Here is a 23,699-nt window from a genome sequence, read left to right as displayed (position 1 = left end):
TCTCCGGTTTTCTGTCCCTGCCCACCACTGCCTCAGCATGTATCTTTTGCCTCCCTTAGCAACAGCAGGATAGTGTCCTAGGCTGTAGAAAGGCCAGGTTTGAGTTCCAGCTCTACCACTCACAGATTATGCCCTGCAAAGCCTATTTGCCTTCTCTAGGCCTCAGCACTCTCCCTGTGTATGCAGGGATGAGATGGTGCCTGACCCAAAGGACTGTGAAGTTGCTGTGAGCTATCATGAAACTGCTATTACTTTAGACCAGGCAACAAAGCTGAAACCCTATCTCAAAAACCAAAAAAAAGGGGGGGGGGCACGTGGCAAAGGGGTTTCTTTAGTAGGACTCAGGAATAAGAATGTGAAAAGGAGGATATGGCAGCCTAACTATTCATAAGCCTTCGTGGGGAGCGTTTGCAAGGGACAAAGCTTTCCTTTTCAAAACTGAAAACTGAAGATTCAGCAAAATTACAAGAAATTGTTAATGGAGGCAACAGAAGACTGAAACATCACAGAAATCCCAATTCAAAGATCAATACCCAGATCATCTGAAATATCTTTATTTAGCTATAGAGGAAAGACTGAAAAAGCAACAAAGAAAAGTCAATCAGCCTTTGTCAGAAGAACAAATTGACCAGGCTTTGCCTGAAGAACAGTGCAGCACATTGACCAGGCTTTGTCTGAAGATCACTGTAGCTTTGACTGGCCTCAGCCAGAAAAACAATCTAGTAAAACAGTCAAGTCCTTTAATATTCTAAAGAAAAACACAAAGAAAACATCCAATCAAAAAGCACAAGAAGGCTTGGCACCTGTGGCTCAAGCGGCTAAGGCGCCAGCCACATATACCTGAGCTGGCGGGTTCGAATCCAGCCCGGGCCCACCAAGCAACAATGACGGCTGCAATGTAAAAGCATAAGAAGAGGTGGTGCTCGTAGCTCAGTGGGTTGGGTGCTGACCACATACACCCAGGCTGGTGGGTTCAAAACCAGCCCAGGCCTGCCAAACAATGACAACAACAACAAAAAAAAAATAGCCAGGCACTGTGGCCGGTACCTGTAGTACCAGCTCCTTGGGAGGCTGAGCCAAGTATATCACTTAAGCCCAAGAGTTTGAGGTTGCTGTGAGCTGTTGACGCCACAGCACTCTACTGAGAGTGACATAATGAGACTCTGTCTCAAAAAAAAAAGCACAAGAAGAATATAAACAGGTAAAAGCTAAGCGTGCTGCTAAGAAACAAGAATTTGAGAGAAGAAAACAGGAGAGAGAAGCTCAAAGATGCTACAAAAAGAAAATGGATGACTCAGTGCCCATAGCACAGTGGTTACGGCACCGGCCATATACACGGAAGTTGGTGGGTTCGAACCCAGCCCAGGTCAGCTAAAACAACGACAACTACAACAAAAAATAGCAGGGGGCTGTGGCAGGCTCCTATAGAACCAGTTATTTGGGAGGTTGAGCCAAGAATCACTTAAGCCCAAGAGTTTGAGGTTGCTGTGAACTGTGACACCATAGCACTCTACTGAGTGTGACAAAATGAGACTTGAGGTCTCAGGAAAAAAAAAAAAAAGAAAGAAAGAAAATGGAAGCGTTCAAAATATTAAGCAAAAAGAACAAAAATGGTCAGTCAAACTTGAATTTATAGATCTTCCTCAGAAAATACAAGAAAAAAATTAAATCAGACATTTTGTGCTTACAGGTTAAAAATGTCTATTGTCTATTGAGTTCTTTTGTATGTATAATGGGCACCTTCTAATAGTGAAGTAAATTTGCCAACAAACTAGATTGATAAACTGTATATAAAATGCCTAAATATTTTTATTCTTGTAAATGAAACTTTTTATCTATGTTCTACATAATATGATATGTTCCTTATTTATTTGCCTCTGAAGGAACACTGGCCTAAAGAACTGAAAGAACCTTCTATTTGCGAAACAGGGTCAATCATGTAATACTCTGATATTATATGAAATCTGTATGAAATAAAATGTTTTGAAAAGAAATTAAAAAACCAAAAAAAAAAAAAAAAAGACTATATCCTCTCAAAGTAAAATACAAATGAAATACACCTGTTTAAAAAGAATGCTATCGGGGCGGCGCCTGTGGCTCAGTCGGTAAGGCGCCGGCCCCATATACCGAGGGTGACGGGTTCAAACCCGGCCCCGGCTGAACTGCAACCAAAAAATAGCCGGGCGTTGTGGTGTGCACCTGTAGTCCCAGCTACTCAGGAGGCTGAGGCAAGAGAATCGCTTAAGCCCAGGAGTTGGAGGTTGCTGTGAGCTGTGTGATGCCACGGCACTCTACCAGGGGCTATAAAGTGAGACTCTGTCTCTACAAAAAAAAAAAAAAAGAATGCTATCACATTTTTGCCATCAAAAAGGCCAAAAAAAGGGCAGTGCCTGTGGTTCAGTGAGTAGGGCACCGGCCCTATATACTGGAGGTGGCGGGTTCAAACCCAGCCCTGGCCAAATTGCAACAAAAAAATAGCCAGGCATTGTGGCAGGCGCCTGTAGTCCCAGCTGCTCGGAAGGCTGAGGCAAGAGAATCGCCTAAGCCCAAGAGCTGGAGGTTGCTGTGAGCCGTGTGACTCCATGGCACTCTACCAAGGGCGATAAAGTGAGACTGTCCCTACAAAAAAAAAAAAAAAAAGCCAAAAAAATGGCTCGGCGCCTGTGGCTTAAGCAACTAAGGTGCCAGCCACATACATCAGAGCTGGCGGGTTCAAATCCAGCCCAGGCCCGCCAAACAACAATGACAGCTGCAACCAAAAAATAGCCAGGCCTTGTGGCAGGTGCCTGTAGTCCCTACTTGGGAGGCAAAGGCAGGAGAATCACTTGAGCCCAGGAGTTGGAGGTTGCTGTGAGCTGTGATGACACAGCACTCTACCCAGGGCGACAGCTTGAGGCTCTGTCTCAAAAAAAGAAAAAAAAGCCAAAAAAATTGTAAATGAGATAATCATGTTTCTCAAAGATCCAAAAGTTTAATACTAGCAAGTAGTTGGCAAGGATATAGCAGTGTTTTTTTCCACCTTTTTTTATCTCACAGCACACTTGAACATATAGTTAAAACTTCCACGGCACACATAAATTATGTCAATCAAAAAAAAAGGGTTAAAAAAAGAATATACTTAGCTGTGCTTTCAACGGGTTTTGAAAATTATTTATTTATTTACTTATTTATTTTTAGAGACAGAGTCTCACTTTATCACCCTCAGTAGCATGCCATGGCATCACAGCTCACAGCAACCTCCAACCTCTCAGCTTAGGCAAGTCTCTAGCCTTAGCCTCCCAAGTAGCTGGGACTACAGGTGCCCACCAAAACACTTGGCTATTTTTTGTTGCAGTTTTGCCAGAGCTGGGTTCAAACCCACCACCCTCAGTATATGGGGCCGGCCACCCTCAGTATATTGGGTCCACTGAGCCACAAGCACCACCCTGAAAATAATTTTATTAATAATCTTTAAAAATCTTCATGACATACCTAAGATCCCCTTATAGCACACCAGTTGAAAATCACTGGTATAGGAAAAGAGGCCCTGTAATTCATCTACCCCACTTGTGGGAGAATAAATTGGTACAGCCAATTTATTTTAAGAAGGGCAATTTGGGGCGGCACCTGTGGCTCAGTGAGTAGGGCACCGGCCCCATATTCCGAGGGTGGTGGGTTCAAACCCAGCCCCAGCCGAACTGCAACAAAAAAATAGCTGGGCGTTGTGGCAGGCGCCTGTAGTCCCAGCTGCTCAGGAGGCTGAGGCAAGAGAATCACATAAGCCCAAGAGCTGGAGGTTGCTGTGAGCCGTGTGACGCCAGGGCACTCTACTGAGGGCAGTAAAGTGAAACTCTGTCTCTACAAAAAAAAAAAGAAGGGCAATTTGTCAGTGTCTAGAAAAACATAAATACATAAAAAGCCTAGGACCCAGCCACTCTACCTCTCAATACCTCACCTACAAAACACTTGTCTACATGACAAGGAACATGTGTGAGGGCATTTGTTATAACAATGAAACTAATATTCTTCATCAAAAAAAACCATCTACGGGGGCAACTCCTGTGGCTCAAAGAGTAGGGCGCTGGCCCCATATACTGGAGGTGGTGAGTTCAAACCCAGCCCCGGCAAAAAAAAAAAAAGACATCTATGCTACACGCAGTGGCTCATACCTATAATCCTACCCACTTAGGAGTTTGAGATCATCCTGAGTAACAGCAAGACTCCGTCTCTACCAAAAATAGAAAAATTAGCTGGGCATTGTGGTAGGCACCTATTGTCCCAGCTACCTGGGAGGCTGAGGCAAGAAGATCACTTGAACCCAGGAGTTTAAGGTTGCTATGAGGTAGGCTGACACCACTCCAGTCTGGGCAAAAGAAACTCTGCCTCAAAAAACAAACAAAAGTGGTACATATCTATAGAAAGATATCCAAAAGAATAAAAAAAATCAAGCTGAAGAATAACACACACTGACACACTACACCTCCCAACAGTATTTCCTCTGTATATATACACATCTATGTACATACACATACAAAGCACAGAATAAAGTCTTCAAGGACACACACCAAATGACAACGGTGGTTACCTCTGAGTATGAAAAAGGGAAAGTAGAATTAGGGAAAATGGTGAAAAGGTATTTAAGCTTTATGTGTATTTGCTTTTATTTCTACTTTATTTTTGAGACAGAATCTTACTACATCATCCCTCAGAAAAGTGCTGTGTCGTCACAGCTCATTGCTTGGGCTCAAGCAATTCTCTTGCCTCAGTCTCCCAAGCAGCTGGGACTACACGCGCCCACAACAATATGGGGCTATTTTTCTGTTGCAGTTGTCATTGTTGTTTAGCAGGCCTGGGCCTGGTTCGAACCCACCAGCCTCAGTGTATATGACCAGCACCCTAACCATTGAGCTGCAGGCACCAAACCTACTTTATTTTTCTTTCTTTTTTTTTTTTTTCAGAGAGACTCTCACTATGTCACCCTCGGTAGAGTGTCGTGGCATCACAGTTCACAGCAAACTCTTGGTGATTCTCTTGCCTCAGCCTCCCAAGTATCTGGGACTACAGGAACCCACCACAATGCCCAGCTATTTTTTGTTTGGAGTTGTTGTTTAGCTGGCCCAGGCCAGGTTCGAATCCACCAGCCTCGGTGTATGTGGCACCCTAACCACTGTGCTATGGGCACCAAGCTGAACCTACTTTATTTTTTAATAGAGTATGTTTTAACACCTGGTACAAACTTGAAAAAAAAATATCCTCTAGCACTCAATTTCTTTCCCCAGTAGCAACTGGCATTTCTGTAATAACTTAATGTTCTATGATGAAAACATATTCTGTATTAACAATATGATTAGAAAGTAGTGTGATTTGTTTTAAACAGAAAAATGAATGGAAGTATATATATATATATATATATATATATATATATATATACATATTTTTATGGGGGAGAAGAGTCTCACTTTGTCACCCACGGTAGAATGGGTGATTCTAACTCTTTGGCTCAAGTGATTCTCTTGCCTCAGCCTCCCAAGTAGCTGGGACTATAGGCACCCACCATAACACCTGGATTTTTTTGGTTGTAGTTGTCACTGTTGCTTAGTAGGCCCGGGCTGGGTTTGAACCCACCAGCCCCAGTGTATGTGGCTGGCACCCTAACCACTGACCTATGGGAGCTAAGCCTATATACATACATACATACATATATATATGGGTTTTTTTTTGCAGTTTTTGGCTGGGGCTGGGTTTGAACCTGCCACCTGGCATATGAGGCCGGCACCATACTCCTTTGAGCCACAAGTGCCGCCCATATATACATATTTTTAAGTTACAAGCACTTAAATGGACTTTAAAAATTTCCTACAGATAGTATGGATTATCCTGATGGCTGAAAAAAAAAAATACTTCATGAAAAGCAATTATATAGGAAGGAATTAAGTGAAAATAATATTACGGGGAGAGGCCTGTGGCTCAGTGAGTAGGGCGCCGGCCCCATATACCAAGGGTGGCAGGTTCGAACCCAGCCCCGGCCAAACTGCAACCAAAAAATAGCCAGGTGTTGTAGCAGATGCCTGTAGTCACAGCTACTTGGGAGGCTGAGGCAAGAGAACCGCCTAAACCCAAGAGCTGGAGGTTGCTGTGAGCTGTGATGCCACAGCATTCTACCAAGGGTGACAGAGTGAGACTCTATCTCTAAAAAAAAAAAAAAAAATGAAAGAAAATAATATTAAGAAGTCACCCAAAAGAGGAAAGTTCATAGTTGAAGGCCTAGTTCAATTACTAAAGGGTTGGAGGTCCTGGTCCAAGTTACAGCCCCTAACCTTGGCCCCAAGCTACCTAGAAAGAGGCAAGACGCCCCCGGCCCCAGGCTTACCAGGTTTTTGAGCTGATGCTGGGTACTGGCTTTGAAAGCCACAGTAGGCAGCTCATTCCGAAGGTAATCCAACCACTTCTCCACAACCTCCTTGGGGACCAGGTCTGAGGAAAATAGGAACAGATGAGGCTGGTAAGGAGAACACATCTCCATGGCTAACTTCAAAGACATATCTACCCATCCCCAAGGCTAGGCCTATCTCCTACACACAGGTCTCTCCACGGGCCCTGTCAGTCTATAGGCTAGAATTAGAAAGGACAGTCTGGTCTACGGGGCCAGTTGGCCTTCCCTGAGGGGTCCTCTGTCCCCTCAGGGTAAATGGACAAATTACCTCTGTGGTCCTAACACCCTCCTTCCAATACAGAGTTCCCCAGGGTACCAGAGGCCTCTTAAATATTATTTCCCATCTTCTCTCTGGATCATTCTAGGCTGGGCCAAATGTCAAGAAAAACCCTGACAAGACTTTATGAGGAGGACTCCACAGGCAATTGAAGCAGTACCAAAAATACACTACTGGGACCTGATCAAACTAAAAAGCTTCTGCACAGCCAAGAACATAGTAAGTAAAGCAAGCAGACAGCCCTCAGAATGGGAGAAAATATTTGTAGGTTATACCTCTAATAAAGGTCTAATAACCAGAATCCACAGAGAACTCAAACGTATTAGCAAGAAAAGAACACGAGACCCCATCTCAGAGTGGGCAAGGGACTTGAAGAGAAACTTCTCTAAAGAAGACAGACACACGATCTACAAACACATGAAAAAAACCTCATCATCCTTAATCATCAGAGAAATGCAAATCAAAACTACTTTGAGATATCACTTAACCCCAGTAAGAGTAGCCCACATAACAAAATCCCAAAACCAGAGATATTGGCGTGGATCTGGAGAAAAGGGCACACTTCTAAACTGCTGGTGGGAATGCACACTAATACATTCCTTCTGGAAGGATGTTTGGAGAATACTTAGAGACCTAAAAATAGACCTGCCATTCGATCCTATAATGCCTTTACTAGGTTTATACCCACAAGACCAAAAGTCACAATATAACAAAGACATCTGTACCAGAATGTTTATTGCAGCCCAATTCATCATTGCTAAGTCATGGAAGAAGCCCAAGTGCCCATCGACCCACGAATGGAATAGCAAATTGTGGTACATGTATACCATGGAATATTATGCAGCCTTAAAGAAGGATGGAGACTTTACCTCTTTCATGTTTACATGGTTGGAGCTGGAACATATTCTCCTTAGCAAAGTATCTCAGGAATGGAAGAAAAAGTATCCAATGTACTCAGCCCTACTATGAAGCTAAATTATAGCTTTCACATGAAGGCTATAACCCAAATATAGCACAAGACTATGAGGAAGGGGCCAAGGAAGCGGAAGGGAGGAGGGAGGTTAGGGTGGAGAGAGGGTAATGGGGTGGGGCCGTACCTACAGTGCATCTTAAAATGGGTACAGGCGAAACATACTAAAGGCAGAATACAAATGTCTACATACAATAACGAAGAAAATGCCGTGAAGGCTATGTTGAACAGTTTGATGAGAATATTTCAGATTGTATATGAAACCAGCACATTGTACGCCTTGATTGCACTAATGTACACAGCTATGATTTAACAATTAAAAAAAAAGAGAATAGAGGCAGAGCAAGATGGCGGCCGAGTAACAGCTTCCTTGCATCTGGGCACCATGAGTCCGGAGAGATAGGACTCCAGGCATCTCTGGCTGGAAGGATCTGCCTATCATCACCCCTGTGAGGATACAGGGAGTCAGTGAGAGACTTCTGGACCCCAAGAGGAGGACTAAAACAGTGGAAAAACGGCAAGTGATCGCGTGTGTTCAATCCGTCTAAACCCGCCTGCAACTGTAAGTTCAGTAGCAGTGAGACTGCAAACCAGAAAGGCCTTACCTGTGAACTGTTTTGGTGTCTTTGGACTTGGCACTCAGTTGAACTGCCTTCGGGAGAGCCTGAGCGGGAGTGCGGAGAACTCTGGGCAATGTCTAGGGCCCCAGTGTGAGCCGCTGAGCCAGACGGAGCTAATAGTGTTTGGCTGTGGTCACATTGTGAGTGATCTGCCCCGGCAAGCTCCACCCTCAGGGTCACAGAGCTAGAATCAGGTGGGAGCTGGTAACCCAGCAACCAAGTAGCCTAAGGGTGGAGTCTGAGCAGCCTTGCAGCCCTAACCCTCAGGGGCAGAGTGAGACCCGTTTTGGAACACTGGGTAAGTGGATAGCCACTTCAGCAGTGATTCCAGTGACAAGCACATTCCTGGGAAAGCTTCTGCTCAGCAAGTTTACAAGTTCAAAGTACCTTTTAAGTGGGCTGAAGAGAGATTTAGCGTGTCTACCTGCTGGGGTTTGAGAAATCAGCAGCCTCCAGTCATATCAGAACTGTGATTAACATCTCATACCCCAGAAGACCACGTATTGCCCAAACAATATTCAATAACATATACATATTGCTTTGTTTTTGGTTGTGTTTTTTTTTTTTTTTTTGGTTTGGTTGGTTTTTTTTGTTTATTTTGATGTTGTTGATGTTCTTTTGTTTTTTAATTTCAACCTTTTCCATACAGATTCTTTTTCTTTCTCAATTTTTCTACTTTAATTATAATTTCCCATTGCTGCCTTTTTGCAATAACTAGAACTTCATTATTGCTAGTGTTTCTACCGCTATTATTTGGTTTTTCACCCAATTTTATCCCGTAAAGTTTTGTTTGCTTGTTTTGGTCTGATTGATACCATTTTTGTCTTTCCTCTCTACTTGGTGGGGGTGGGGTACTGTGTCTGATCAGATTAGCAAAGAGCTGCTGACCTCAAGGGAACCACCCAACTGGGCACCCCCAGAAGGTGGGTTTTTTTTAAGGTTGTGTCAAAGTACCCTACTATACACCTATATTGCTCTGTCTCCCTCTTCCTGTGCCTCTCTACTTTTTGGAAATATTCCCTTTATCCACCCCCTCTCCTTTCTCTATTTTTCTTTTTTTTTCCTTATCACTCAGTCCTCCTTTCTTTCATCCCTTTTTTGCTCTTCAACCTTCTCACACTTCTGGTCCTGTAACCCTTAGTCCACAGGCACGAGAACTTAAAGAGCAAAAGGAAGTGAAAGGAAAATTAGGGTAAGGAAACAGATAAAAGAAATCACTCATGAGGAAGAATCAGCAGAAAACTCCAGGCAACATGAAGAACCAGTCCAGAACAACCCCGCAAAGGGACCATGAGGTAGCTACTGCAGAGGATTCCACCTATAAAGAAATGTCAGGAATGACAGTAAGGGAATTTAGAATACACATGTTGAAAACAATGAAAGAAATGATGGAAACAATGAAGGAAACTGCTAATAAAGTGCAAAATAACCAAAAGGAAATCCAAAAACAGAATCAAATAAGAGATGAATGATATGAAGAATATAAAAAGGATATAGCAGAGCTGAAGGAACTGAAACAGTCCATTAGGGAACATAAAGATGCAATGGAAAGTATCAGCAACAGGTAAACCATGCAGAAGAAAGAATTTCAGAGGTAGAAGACAAAGTTCTTGAGATAACTCAGATAATAAAAGAGGCAGAAAAGAAGAGAGAAAGGAAGCAGAACGTTCACTGTCAGAATTATGGGACTTTATGAAGCATTCCAACATATGAGTTATAGGAATTCCAGAAGGAGAAGAAGAATGCCCCAGAGGAATGGAAGCCATACTAGAGAATACTATAAAAGAAAATTTCCCAAATATCACCAAAGATTCTGACACACTGCTTTCAGAGGGATATCGGACCCCAGGTCGCCTCAACTCTAACTGAGCTTCTCCAAGACACATAGTGACGAACCTGTCCAAAGTCAAGACAAAAGAAAAGATTATGCAAGCTGCCAGGAGTAAGCTCCAGTTGACCTATAGGGGCAAACCCATCAGAGTGACAGCAGACTTCTCTAATGAAACTTTGCAAGCAAGAAGACAATGGTCATCTACCTTTAATCTACTTAAACAGAACAATTTCCACCCCAGAATTCTGTACCCTGCTAAGCTAAGCTTAAAAATTGATGGAGAAATCAAATCATTTACGGATATACAAACATTGAGGAAATTCGCCACAACAAGACCAGCTCTACAGGAAATACTTCAACCTGTTCTGCACACTGACCACCACAATGGATCAGCAGCAAAGTAAGAACTCAGAAATTAAAGGACAGAACCTAACCTCCACACTGATGCAAAACATAAAACTAAGCAATGGACTCTCACAAAATAAGATGAATAGAATACTACCACACTTATCAATTATCTCAATAAATGTTAATGGCTTGAAATCTATGAAGAGACATAGATTGGCTGACTGGATTAAAAAACACAAGCCATCCATTTGCTGTCTGCAAGAAACACACCTGGCTTCAAAAGACAAATTAAAGTTCTGAGTCAAGGGTTGGAAGACAATTTTTCAGGCAAATGGCATTCAGAAGAAAAGAGGAGTTGCAATCTTATTTTCGGATACATGTGGATTTAAAGCAACTAAAGTCAAAAAAGACAAAGATGGACACTTTATATTGGTCAAGGGAAAAATACAACAAGAAGACATTTCCATTCTAAATATTTATGCACCCAATTTAAATGCTCCCAGATTCTTGAAACAGACCTTACTCAGTCTGAGCAATATGATATTTGATAATACCATAATAACAGGGGACTTTAACACTCCTCTTACAGAGCTAGACAGATCCTCTAAACAGAAATTCAACAAAGATATAAGAGATTTAAATGAGACCCTAGAACAACTGTGCTTGATAGACGCATATAGAACACTCCACCCCAAAGATAAAGAATATACATTCTTCTCATCACCCCATGGAACATTCTCCAAAATTGATCATATCCTGGGACACAAAACAAATAACAGAATCAAAAGAATTGAAATTTTACCTTGTATCTTCTCAGACCATAAGGCACTAAAGGTGGAACTCAGCTCAAACAAAAATGCTTAACCCCACCCAAAGGCATGGAAATTAAACAATCTTCTGTTGAATAACAGATGGGTGCAGGAAGAAATAAAACAGGAAATCATTTACTTCCTTGAGCATAACAATGAAGACAAAAGCTACCAAAACCTGTGGGATACTGCAAAAGCAGTTTTGAGAGGAAAATTCATCGCTTTAGATGCCTACATTCGAAAAACAGAAAGAGAGCACATCAACAATCTCACAAGAGATCTTATGGAATTGGAAAAAGAAGAACAATCTAAGCCTAAACTCAGTAGAAGAAAAGAAATATCCAAAATCAAATCAGAGATCAATGAAATTGAAAACAAAAGAATTATTGAGAAAATTAATGAAACAAGGAGTTGGTTTTTTGAAAAAATAAATAAAATAGATAAACCATTGGCCAGACTAATGAGGAATAGAAAAGTAAGATCTCTAGTAACCTCAATCAGAAATGATAAAGGGGAAATAACAACTGATCCCACAGAGATACAAGAGATCATCTCTGAATACTACCAGAAACTCTATGCCCAGAAATTTGACAATGTGAAGGAAATGGATCAATATTTGGAATCACACCCTCTCCCTAGACTCAGCCAGGAAGAAATAGAGCTCTGAACAGACCAATTTCAAGCACTGAGATCAAAGAAACAATAAAAAATCTTCCAACCAAAAAATGCCCTGGTCCAGATGGCTTCACTCCAGAATTCTATCAAACCTTCAAGGAAGAGCTCATTCCTGTACTGCAGAAATTATTCCAAAAAATTGAGGAAGAAGGAATCTTCCCCAACACGTTCTATGAAGCAAACATCAACCTAATACCAAAACCAGGAAAAGACCCAAACAAAAAGGAGAATTTCAGACCAATCTCACTCATGAATATAGATGCAAAAATTCTCAACAAAATCCTAGCCAATAGATTACAGCTTATCATCAAAAAAATCATTCATCATGATCAAGTAGGCTTCATCCCAGGGATGTAAGGCTGGTTTAACATATGCAAGTCCATAAACGTTATCCACCATATTAACAGAGGCAAAAATAAAGATCACATGATCCTCTCAATAGATGCAGAAAAAGCATTTGATAAAACCCAGCATCCTTTTCTAACTAGAACACTGAAGAGCATAGGCATAGGTGGCACGTTTCTAAAACTGACTGAAGCTATCTATGACAAACCCACAGCCAATATTTTACTGAATGGAGTAAAACTGAAAGCTTTTAGTCTTAGAACTGGAACCAGATAAGGTTGTCCTCTATCACCTTTACTATTCAACATAGTGCGGGAAGTTCTAGCCAATACAATTAGGCAAGACAAGGAAATAAAGGGAATCCAAATGGGAGCAGAGGATGTCAAACTCTCCCTCTTTGCTGATGACATGATCTTATACTTAGGAGAACCCCAAAGACTCAACCACAAGTCTCCTAGAAGTCATCAAAAAATACAGTAATGTTTCAGGATATAAAATCAATGTCCACAAGTCAGTAGCCTTTGTGTACACCAATAACAGTCAAGATGAGAAGCTAATTAAGGACGCAACTCCCTTCACCATAGTTTCAAAGAAAATGAAATACCTAGGAATATACCTAACGAAGGAGGTGAAGGACCTCTATAAAGAAAACTATGAAATCCTCAGAATGGAAATAGCAGAGGATATTAACAAATGGAAGAAGGGAGAGTAATTTGTAGGTGTGGTTCCACCAATTACTCTCCCTCCACACATTCTCTCCCCTCCCCTCCCCTCCCCCTTTCCCCATATTCTTGGAACCAAATTTTTAAAAATATTCATTGTGACAATTCATAAAACATGATATATCTCTCCATATATTTTTTCTGTAATTTCTCTCAGCAATGTTTAGTAATTTTTAGTGTAGAGGCCTTTTGATAAATTTATTCCTAAGTATTTAATATTTTATAGTGCTATCATATATTCAATATTTGCTTCCAGTATATAAAAATACAATTGATCTTTGAACATTAACTATGTATCTTATGAATTTTCTAAATCAATATATTAATTAAAGTTGTGTATTTCTTGAAATTTTATATTTAAACAATCATGTAATTAGCAAATAAAGACAATTGTATTTCTTTCTTCCCAAAAAAAAAAAAAAAAAAACAAATGGAAGAACATACTATGCTCATGGCTTGGAAGAATCAACATTGTTAAAATGTCTATACTTCCCGGGCGGCGCCTGTGGCTCAGTGAGTAGGGCGCCGGCCCCATATGCCGAGGGTGGCGGGTTCAAACCCAGCCCCGGCCAAACTGCAACCAAAAAATAGCCGGGCGTTGTGGCGGGCGCCTGTAGTCCCAGCTGCTCGGGAGGCTGAGGCAAGAGAATCGCGTAAGCCCAAGAGTTAGAGGTTGCTGTGAGCCGTGTGACGCCACAGCACTCTACCCGAGGGCGGTACAGTGAGACTCTGTCTCTACAAAAAAAAAAAAACAAAACAAAACAAAAAAAAAAAAAAAAATGTCTATACTTCCCAAAGCAATCTACCTATTCAATGCCATTCCTATCAAAATACCAACATCGTACTTTCAAGATTTGGAAAAAACGATTCTGCGTTTTGTATGGAACCAGAAAAAAACCCGTATAGCTAAGGCAGTTCTTTTTTTTTTTTTTTTTTTGTAGAGACAGAGTCTCACTTTATGGCCCTCCGTAGAGTGCTGTGGCCTCACACAGCTCACAGTAACCTCCAACTCCTGGGCTTAAGTGATTGTCTTGCCTCAGCCTCCCGAGTAGCTGGGACTACAGGCGTCAGCCACAACGCCCGGCTATTTTTTGGTTGCAGTTTGGCCGGGGCCGGGTTTGAACCTGCCACCCTCGGTATATGGGGCCGGCGCCTACTGACTGAGCCACAGGCGCCACCCAGCTAAGGCAGTTCTTAGTAATAAAAATAAAGCTGGGGGTATCAGCATACCAGATTTTAGGCTGTACTACAAAGCCATAGTGCTCAAGACAGCATGGTACTGGCACAAAAACAGAGACATAGACACTTGGAATCGAATTGAAAACCAAGAAATGAAACTAACATCTTACAATCACCTAATCTTCGATAAACCAAACAAGAACATACCTTGGGGGAAAGACTCCCTATTCAATAAATGGTGTTGGGAGAACTGGATGTCTACATGTAAAAGACTGAAACTGGACCCACATCTTTCCCCATTCACAAAAATTGATTCAAGATGGATAAAGGACTTAAATTTAAGGCATGAAACAATAAAAATCCTCAAAGAAAGCATAGGAAAAACACTGGAAGATATTGGCCTGGGGAAAGACTTCATGAAGAAGACTGCCATGGCAATTGCAACAACAACAAAAATAAACAAATGGGACTTCATTAAACTGAAAAGCTTCTGTACAGCTAAGGAGACAATAACCAAAGCAAAGAGACAACCTACACAATGGGAAAGGATATTTGCATATTTTCCATCAGACAAAAGCTTGATAACTAGGATCTATAGAGAACTCAAATTAATCCACATGAAAAAAGCCAACAATCCCATATATCAATGGGCAAGAGACATGAATAGAACCTTCTCTAAAGATGACAGACGAATGGCTAACAAACACATGAAAAAATGTTCATCATCTCTATATATTAGAGAAATGCAAATCAAAACAACCCTGAGATATCATCTAACCCCAGTGAGAATGGCCCACATCACAAAATCTCAAAACTGCAGATGCTGGCGTGGATGTGGAGAGAAGGGAACACTTTTACACTGCTGGTGGGACTGCAAACTAGTACAACCTTTCTGGAAGGAAGTATGGAGAAACCTCAAAGCACTCAAGCTAGACCTCCCATTTGATCCTGCAATCCCATTACTGGGCATCTACCCAGAAGGAAAAAAATCCTTTTATCGTAAGGACATTTGTACTAGACTGTTTATTGCAGCTCAATTTACAATCGCCAAAATGTGGAAACAGCCTAAATGCCCACCAACCCAGGAATGGACTAACAAGCTGTGGTATATGTATACCATGGAATACTATTTAGCCATTAAAAAAATGGAGACTTTACATCCTTCGTATTAACTTGGATGGAAGTGGAAGACATTATTCTTAGTAAAGCATCACAAGATGGAGAAGCATGAATCCTATGTACTCAATTTTGATATGAGGACAATTAATGACAATCAAGGTTGGGGGGGGAAAGCAGAAAGAGGGACAGAGGGAGGTGGGTGGGGCCTTGGTGTGTGTCACACTTTATGGGGGCAAGACATGATTGCAAGAGGGACTTTACCTAACAATTGCAATCAGTGTAACCTGGCTTATTGTACCCTCAATGAATCCTCAAGAATAAAAAAAAAAGAGAGAGAATAAAAAAAAAAACCCTCACACGAATGGCTATCATGTGTGAAGTACTAACCATGTATCAAGCACCTTCTGTCATTAATTCTCAAAACAGGGTAGCACCTGTGGCTCAGTGAGTAGGGCGCCAGCCCCATAGACTAAGGGTGGCGGGTTCAAACTGGCCCCAGCCAAACTGCAACAAAACAATAGCCGGGCGTTGTGGCAGGCGCCTATGGTCTTAGCTACTTGGGAGGCTGAGGCAAGAGAATCGCCTAAGTCCAAGAGCTGGAAGTTACTGTGAGCTGTGATGCCACAGCACTCTGAGAGTGACAAAGACTCTTTCTCTAAAAATAATAATAATAATAATAATAATAATTCTCAAAACAAATCAATAAGACTGGAACACTCATGGGCCATTTCATAGCTAGAGAAACGTAATTTCTCAGGGGTGACATGACTTGTCCAGTATCTCAGAGAAAATAGCACAGGTGAGATGAAACTCACACCTGAGTGACTCCTGAGATCCCTGTGCTCTTCTGCACCATTCTTTGGGTTCTAGCTTGGGGAGAAGAGAGGAATTTTCCAGGGTTGTCCAGTCATAGAGATGGCTCAAAATGGCAAGAACAGGGGACTAAAAGGCAAATAGGCTTGGACTACATTCCCAACTTGCACTATACTGTGTGTGTGTGTGTGTGTGTGTGTGTATGTGTGTGTGTGTATGGTTGTTCAGACAGCATTTCTGACTTTGGAAATTAAAACAAGAATTTCTACCTGGCATGACTATTACAAAGACCAGTGAGTTGGTGAGTTGCTAGGTCTCAGTGGCTGGTCTAAGACAAGACTTTCAAGAGGCCTAGAGCCTTTCCCATCTTACCCAATACCAACCAACACCCACCAATCTTATTCAAGACCAGGACCAGTTTCTTGTTGCCTTCTGCCCGCAGGACAGCCTCCTCCATTTGGAAGCAGCGGCAGCCCAATGGGTCTCTGGCATCTAGGACTTCCAGAATCACATCAGAGTATTCCACCACCTGCAGGGTAGAGGACAGGGAGATGAAGGAAGGGAAAGGAAGGGAAGTTCCACAGGACTGTGAAAGAAAAGGTCTCCATCTCATTGAGGAAAAAACATATTTGGGGAAGAAATGGGACTAGATTGGGGTCCTTCCCAAAGGGCCTTAAGAAATGGATCCCCGGGCAGCGCCTGTGGCTCAGTGAGTAGGGCACTGTCCCCATATACCGAGGGTGGCAGGTTCAAACCCAGCCCTGGCCAAACAATAAAAAAATAGCTGGGCATTGTGGTGGGTACCTGTAGCCCCAGCTACTCGGGAAGCTGAAGCAAGAGAATCACCTAAGCCCAAGAGCTAGAGGTTGCTGTGAGCTTTGTGATGCCACAGCACTCTACCAAGAATGACAAAGTAAGACTCTGTCTCTAAACAAATAAAAAGAAATGAAAAAAATAAAAATAAATGGATCCCTGGGCATCACACATAGCACAGTGATTATAGTGCCAGCCACATACAACAAGGGTGATAGTTTCAAACCCGGCCCGGACCAGCTAAACAACTGCAACAAAATAAAAAATAACTGGGCATTGTGGCAGGCGCCTGTAGTCCCAGCTACTTGGGAGACTGAGGCAAAAGAATCACTTAAGCCCAAGAGTTTGAGGTTGCTGTGAACTGTGACGCCATGGCACTCTACCAAGGGCAACATAATGAGACTCTGTCTCAAAAAAAAAAAAAAAAGAAAGAAATGGATCCCTGTACCTTATGGAACTCCTTGTAATAAGCCTTCCTTGTGGCCTCATCATCCAGCTGATGAAACATATTTAACTCCTGCAAAACTTCTTCCTAAAGGAGAAAAAAAAGAATGGTCCAGAGGAGAAGGCGAACGGGAGGAGAGAGAAAGACAGAGAGGGAAGGAGAAGAGTGCCTTTGAGAGAGAGAGAAAGGGGCCAGGCCTTTGGAAACCATAGGGGCCTGGCGAAGCCAAGTGAGCCTTAACCCATTGAAATATAGCTTTGACCAACCAACAAAGCCAGGAACTAGAAGAATGGACAAACCCCATGGTTCATGTGTGCATGTGCACACTCGGACCTCCAGGTGGTGTTCAAACTCATGGATCCCAAAACATGTTTTGAGAATATGCCTATGTGCATGCATGTGTTTGAACACTACCTGGAGGTCTGAGTGTGCACATGACTGTGTAAGGGAGGAACAGCAGAGGGAGGTGTGAGAAAAACAATCTATTGGGAATGTGGAATAGGGGAGGCAAAATATGCACCAAATTTCAGAAAAGAAAATGAGAGTCAGCAAGTGCATATTCTGTGTGTGAAATAAGATCATCTGCCAGAAGCTGGGCACAGTGGCTCACGCCTGTTATCCTAGCACTCTGGGAAGCCAAGGCAGGGGGACTGTTTGAGCTCATGAGTTCGAGACCATCCTGAGCAAAAATGAGACCCCTATCTCTACTAAAAATAGAAAAACTAAAGCAAAAGGATTGCTTGAGCCCGAGTTAGAGGTTACTTTGAGCTATGACACCACAGCACTCTACCTAGGGTGACAGCTTGACACTCTGTCTCAAAAAAAAAAAAAAATCTACCAAAAAAGGAGCAAGAAGCCCTAGAAGGAAGATGATGCCCCCTCATATGTGCTTCTCTCTGTCTATCAATCATCCTCTCATACTCCAACTCCTTTTTCCCCTACCCCTGTCCCCTAGTCACACCTCTGCCAGCCCCAGTCTCTAGATTCAAACCTGGAAGAGCCAGCTATAGGTAGTGCTCAAAATGGCATTTTATCTCCCAGTCTTCCTCCCTCCCTCCGTATCCAACTGTCTCCATTCTTTCTGCACTGATACCCTCCTTCCCTTCCAACAACCTCACATCCTTCCTCTTTCCCTGTCACAGAACAGTAAAAATTGTTTTTGAGTAAACCCACAGCAGTCTGACTTGGGGGCTAGGGATGCTACCTTACCTTGTGTTCAAACTCCTTCTGGCGTCTCAGGACATCCTGACAGTAGCTCTCCATGCTCCTGTGTCTTTGTTTCTCCTGTTCCCGGGCAGCTTGCTGTTTCTCCCTCATCTCCTCAACCTAACAAGTGAACAGATGCTGGGACTGTAGCTGAATAGATCTGCAGCCTTAAGGGAGGAATAGCTGACTAACAGAGAAAACAGTGTGATGTGGTGAAGGTGGGAGGAGCAGGAGCACAGGGAGGGGACAGATACAACAGCAGGAAATGAGGATTTGAGTGAAAAAACGACAGAAAGATGAAGGGAGGAAAAGAATGGAAGAGAAAAATAAAAAGAAAGTGTATGAAGCAGAGGGTGAATGCATTCTATACAGAACTACTTAAGAGCAGAGGTCAGGACCGGGTACGGTGTCTCAGGCCTGTAATTCTAGCACTTGGGAGGCCAAGGCAGGTGGACTGCCTGAGTTCACAGGTTCAAGACCAGCCTGAGCCACAGTGAGACCTCATCTCTAAAAATAGCCGGGCGTTGTGGCAGGCACTTGTAGTCCCAGCTACTCGGGAGGCTGAGGCAAGAGAATTGCTTGAGCCCAATAAGAGTTTGAGGTTGCTTAAAAAAAAAAAAAAGGCCGGGCATGGTGGTTCACGCCTATAATCCTAGCACCCTGGGAGGCCAAGGTGGGTGGATTGCCCTGAGCTCAGAGGTTCAAGACCAGCATGAGCCAGAGTTGAGACCCCGTCTCTACCAAAAAAAAAAAAAAAAAGCTGGGCAGGCACCTGTAGTCCCAGCTACTTGGAAGGCTGAGGCAAGAGAATCGCTTAAGCCTAGGAGGTGGAGGTTGCTGTGAGATATGAAGCCACAGTACTCTACTGAAAGCCACAAAGTGACACTCTGTCTCAATAAAAAAGAAAGAAAAGAAAAGAAAGGGGAGGGGAGGGGAGGGGTGGAAGGAAGAAAGAAAAGAAAAGAAAAGAAAGAAAATGAAAAAAGAGCAGAGGTGAAATGAGGCCTGGGATGCTCCATCATTTAAATATCAGGAAGAAGAAAGAACAGTAAAAGAGACTGCAAACAGGTTTGTCAAAGAGGAAGGAGGAATGAAGGCAAGTAAAATGATGTGAAAGTCAAAGTTAAGAGTGCTTTAAGGAAAGCATGGTCTCAGATGCTGAGTACTCCACTAAAATGAAGGAAGAAACTGTCCATGAATGTGATATCAGGGAAGGCACAGTTGAGGCCAGCAGGGGTAATTTCAGTGGAGCAGTGGGAGCATAAGCCAGACAGCAATGGACTAGGTGTATAAGGGGAAGTTGAACAAATAGAGACACTACTAAATCTAGTATCAAGGTAACTGCCTTCTTGTCCCCCTTTCACAAATAACCACAACAACCCTAATAACTCTGGCCTTTGCCCTTCAATCTGGACACTTCTATAGACCTAGCATTCAAGCCAGAGCCTCTATCTCTCCCAAGGTAAAGGCTTACCCTCTTCTTCTTTAATTCAGCCTCTCGGTTATGGTGGTTATGGTGATCATTGAAGTGAATAAACTGGGGATCTGAGGGCACTATGGAGGTTGCTTTCTTCCCATTTTGCTTTGCAGGCTGGTCACAAGAGAAATATACATAAAACAAGAGATAATAAACCCATGGAAACCATCTCCAGGGGAGAAAGTACAGAGGTTAATGCTGCTCAGAGAAGAGTAGTTGCACTGTTGACAGGAGAAAGAAAAGTGAGTAGAAGGGAAAAAGGGCTCTGTCCTCAGAGATCTCTTCCATCTGGCTACAGAGTGCCCCCCCAACCTATAGCCAGGCAAGGACTGAAGAACCCGAGGGGGGGCGCAGCTGAAAAGGTTTCCCAAGGCCCAGGGAAAAGGTTTCTAGATAAGTAGCTCTCAAAATGTGGTCCTTGGACCACCAGCACCTAAGAACTTGCTAGAAAGATAAACTATAGGATGTTGTGCCAGACTTACTGAATCAGAAATTTTGAGTTGGGGCCCGGGATCTGTGTTCTCACTAGCTTTCAAGTGATTCTGGAGGGCTGATTAAAGTTTCAGAGCTTTACTCACAATAAAATGTGAGAACCCAAGCCTTCTCTAAACCATACCTTCTTCTCACTGCTCTATCCTAAGCCTCAATTACCCACACGTTTCCCAGTAGGACCAGGAGATCCAGGATCTGGGGCCAAAATGATGTTTTGGCCTCCTTCCTCCCCCATAAGCAACAGGGAATTAGTACAGACTTTAAGTCCTGTCTATGTTACCTTGAACCTAGGACTTTTCTCACTGAGAAAGTTTCTACATCTAAAAAATGGAGGTAATAATCCCTACCAAAGTAAATCAAGCACAAAACAACATATGGCTTATGGTAGATAAATGCTGCTGATTCTCTACTGCAGCCACTCAAAAAAGGGCAAGAAAGCTAGATCACGGATTCCAACATGGTACTCTGCCCAGAGTCATCCATTAGAATCTACTGGGTTTGTGGGCTTCACCTAGGGCAGACAATGTTTTCCTGAACTTATCCCCCAAAAATGACATATCTCACCTCACAGTAGGGCCAACTTACCTTCTTGCAGCTTCTAGAAACTTTACCTGGCTTTTTATTTTCTACAAAAGAAAAAAATAAATAAATAAAATAGCCATCATTCACTGACCCAACATTTGTTGACACCTTAATCAAGGCCAGGCTACCCTGGGAACCTAGAGAGCCTGACATCATGTCTGTCTATATCTAGCACAAGACAGAGATGCAGATGGCAGCAAAAGTGTCAGAGAAGGCTTGGCGCCTGTTGCTCAAGTGGCTAAGGCACCAGCCACATACACCAGAGCTGGCAGGTTCGAATCCAGCCTAGGCCCTCCAAACGACAATGATAACTACAATCAAAAAAAAAAAATAGCCAGACATTGTGGTGGGTGCCTGTAATCCAGCTACTTGGGAGGTTGAGGCAAGAGAATCAATTAAGCCCAAGAGTTGGAAGTTGCTGTGAGCTGCAACGCCACAGCACTCTACCCAGGGCAACAGCTTAAGACTCTGTCTCAAAGAAACAAAAAAAAAAAAAGTGCCAGAGAAAGTACTGAATAGGCTGCATGGAACATTACTTCAATGCAAATGCACACAATTCTGAAAGGAATTCTATAAAGATGGTGACATGAATGTGTTCTTATAACTCCTCTTCCCCCCCTCCAACTTCCTATTGGAGAGAACTCAACAATGAAGGTGATCTGAGGAGTCCTAGCTGGCTAAGCCTGGGCAAATACTGACATATGTAGGGAATTAAGTATCCCTTCCTGATGATCCTGCTCAAACCATTGACCCCAAAAGGACCTGACCTACACCAAACATCTGCCTCCCCTGGACACACAAGAGCTGCTCCTTCTTCAACCATGCCTTAACAAATCCCAGGAACTTAAGAGTCCTCTCACCCCTCTTCACTGAGAAGTCCCATCTCTCATCCCCTACACAGTCAGACTACTGGGAAAGAATGGTTTCCCTTAATTCTCACCACCTTCAAGGGGGCCAAAGGAGTTCCTAGAGAAGAAGAAGGTTCTGGAAGGCCAGAATATATAGAAACAAATATATCAAATATATAAGGAACTCAAGATTACATGTAGACAACAGGCTCTACAATCCCATTAGGTGGCTCCCACTGAAGCAGAGTTAATGTAGGAAAAAAAAGTTAAATACTGGCTCGGCACCTGTAGCGCAAGAGGCTAAGGCGCCAGTCACATACACCAGATCTGGCAGGTTACAATTCAGCCCGGGCCCGCCAAACAACAATGACTACTACAACCAAAAATTAGCTACAAATTCTTTTTTTTTTTTAAGACAGAGTCTCACTATGTCGCCCTTGGTAGAGTGCTGGGGCATCACAGCTCACAGCAATCTCAAACTCTTGGGCTTAAGCGATTCTTTTGCCTCAGGATCCCAAGTAGAGGTGCCCGCCACAACGCCCAGATATTTTGGGGTTGTAGTTGTCATTGTTGCTTGGCAGGCCCAGGCTGGATTCGAACTCGCCAGCTCCAGTGTATGTGGCTGGCATCCTAGCCACTTGAGTTACAGGCGCTGAGCCACTACTACAAATTCTTAAGGTGATTCAAGAAGATACTTCAAAAGATACTCAAAACTTAACATTGAACAAAAAAATTCAAAAGCCAGGCAAGGTGGTTTACACTTGTAGTCCCATCTATGCGAGAGGCTGAAGTAGGAGGATTACTTGAGCCCAAGAGTTGAGTCCAGCATAGGCAATATAATGATAACACATCTCATCAATAGATGTGGTGAAAAACAGAACAGAAGCTAGACGAGCAAGGGAGGGAGCTTCCTTAAGACAGAACAAAAATCTAAAGAAATGAAAATGACGAGTTAAAATATAAAAATAAAATATGGAGAATGGACTCAGGAGAGTTAGTATCTAAGTAACAGGAATTCTCTTTTTTTTTTTTGAGACATAGTCTCTCTTTGTCACCCTCAGTAGAGTGTCATGGCACTCACAGCAACCTCAAACTCTTGGGCTCAAGCGATTCTCTTGCCTCAGCCTCCCAAGTAGCTGGGACTACAGGTGCCGGCCACAAAGCCCAGCTATTTCAGCTATTTTTAGAGACAAAGTCTCACTCTAGCTCAGGCTGGTCTCCAACCTGTGAGGTCAGGCAATCCACCCACCTCGGCCCGCCCAAGTGCTGGGATTACAGACATGAGCTACCGAGCCCAGCCAATAACAGGAATTCCTAAAAGAAAAACAAGGTACAAAGAGAAGCAATAATTTTGTTAAATAATAGAGGAAAGTTCCTTAAGTTGAAGATAGGCCTGAGATTTCAGACTGGAAAGTCACAAGGACCATCAAGATTAACAATGTTGGCTTAGCACTCGTAGCACAGTGGTTATAGTGCCAGCCAAATACACTGAAGTTGGCGGTTCAAACCCAGCCCTGTCCAGCTAAACAAAGACACTGCAACAAAAAATAGCCGGGCGTTGTGGCAGGTGCCTACAGTCCCAGCTACTTGGGAGACTGAGGCAAGAGAATCGCTTGAACCCAAGAGTTTGAGGTTGCTGTGAGCTATGACGCCAAGGCCCTCTACCAAGGGGACATAGTGAGACCCTGTCTCAAAAAAAAAAAAGAAAAGAAAAGA

At 42.9% G+C, this 23,699-nt stretch overlaps 1 protein-coding gene and 1 pseudogene across 6 annotated transcripts in view; one reads left to right on the top strand and one right to left on the bottom strand.

Annotated features, from left to right (window-relative positions):
• Nucleotides 1-23,699, bottom strand: part of GNL3L (G protein nucleolar 3 like) — a 52,793-nt gene that overhangs the window by 12,654 nt on the left and 16,440 nt on the right. For 5 of the 6 annotated variants that reach the window (XM_053579274.1, XM_053579278.1, XM_053579280.1 and 2 more), the window contains 6 exons: nucleotides 21,139-21,179; nucleotides 20,059-20,175; nucleotides 18,588-18,704; nucleotides 17,382-17,465; nucleotides 16,514-16,649; nucleotides 6,350-6,453 (listed from right to left, as the gene is read on the bottom strand). In XM_053579274.1, coding sequence (XP_053435249.1) covers nucleotides 6,350-6,453; nucleotides 16,514-16,649; nucleotides 17,382-17,465; nucleotides 18,588-18,704; nucleotides 20,059-20,175; nucleotides 21,139-21,179 — 599 coding nt within the window. The remainder of the gene's footprint in view (nucleotides 1-6,349; nucleotides 6,454-16,513; nucleotides 16,650-17,381; nucleotides 17,466-18,587; nucleotides 18,705-20,058; nucleotides 20,176-21,138; nucleotides 21,180-23,699) is intronic. The other variant, XM_053579279.1, reaches the window with a different exon arrangement.
• On the top strand, nucleotides 194-1,943 carry LOC128577913 (thyroid transcription factor 1-associated protein 26-like; annotated as a pseudogene).

This window comes from Nycticebus coucang, chromosome X (genome assembly GCF_027406575.1).
Source record: "Nycticebus coucang isolate mNycCou1 chromosome X, mNycCou1.pri, whole genome shotgun sequence".
Classification (NCBI taxonomy): Eukaryota; Metazoa; Chordata; class Mammalia; order Primates; family Lorisidae; genus Nycticebus; species Nycticebus coucang.
This window is presented reverse-complemented; position numbering and strand designations above follow the sequence as displayed.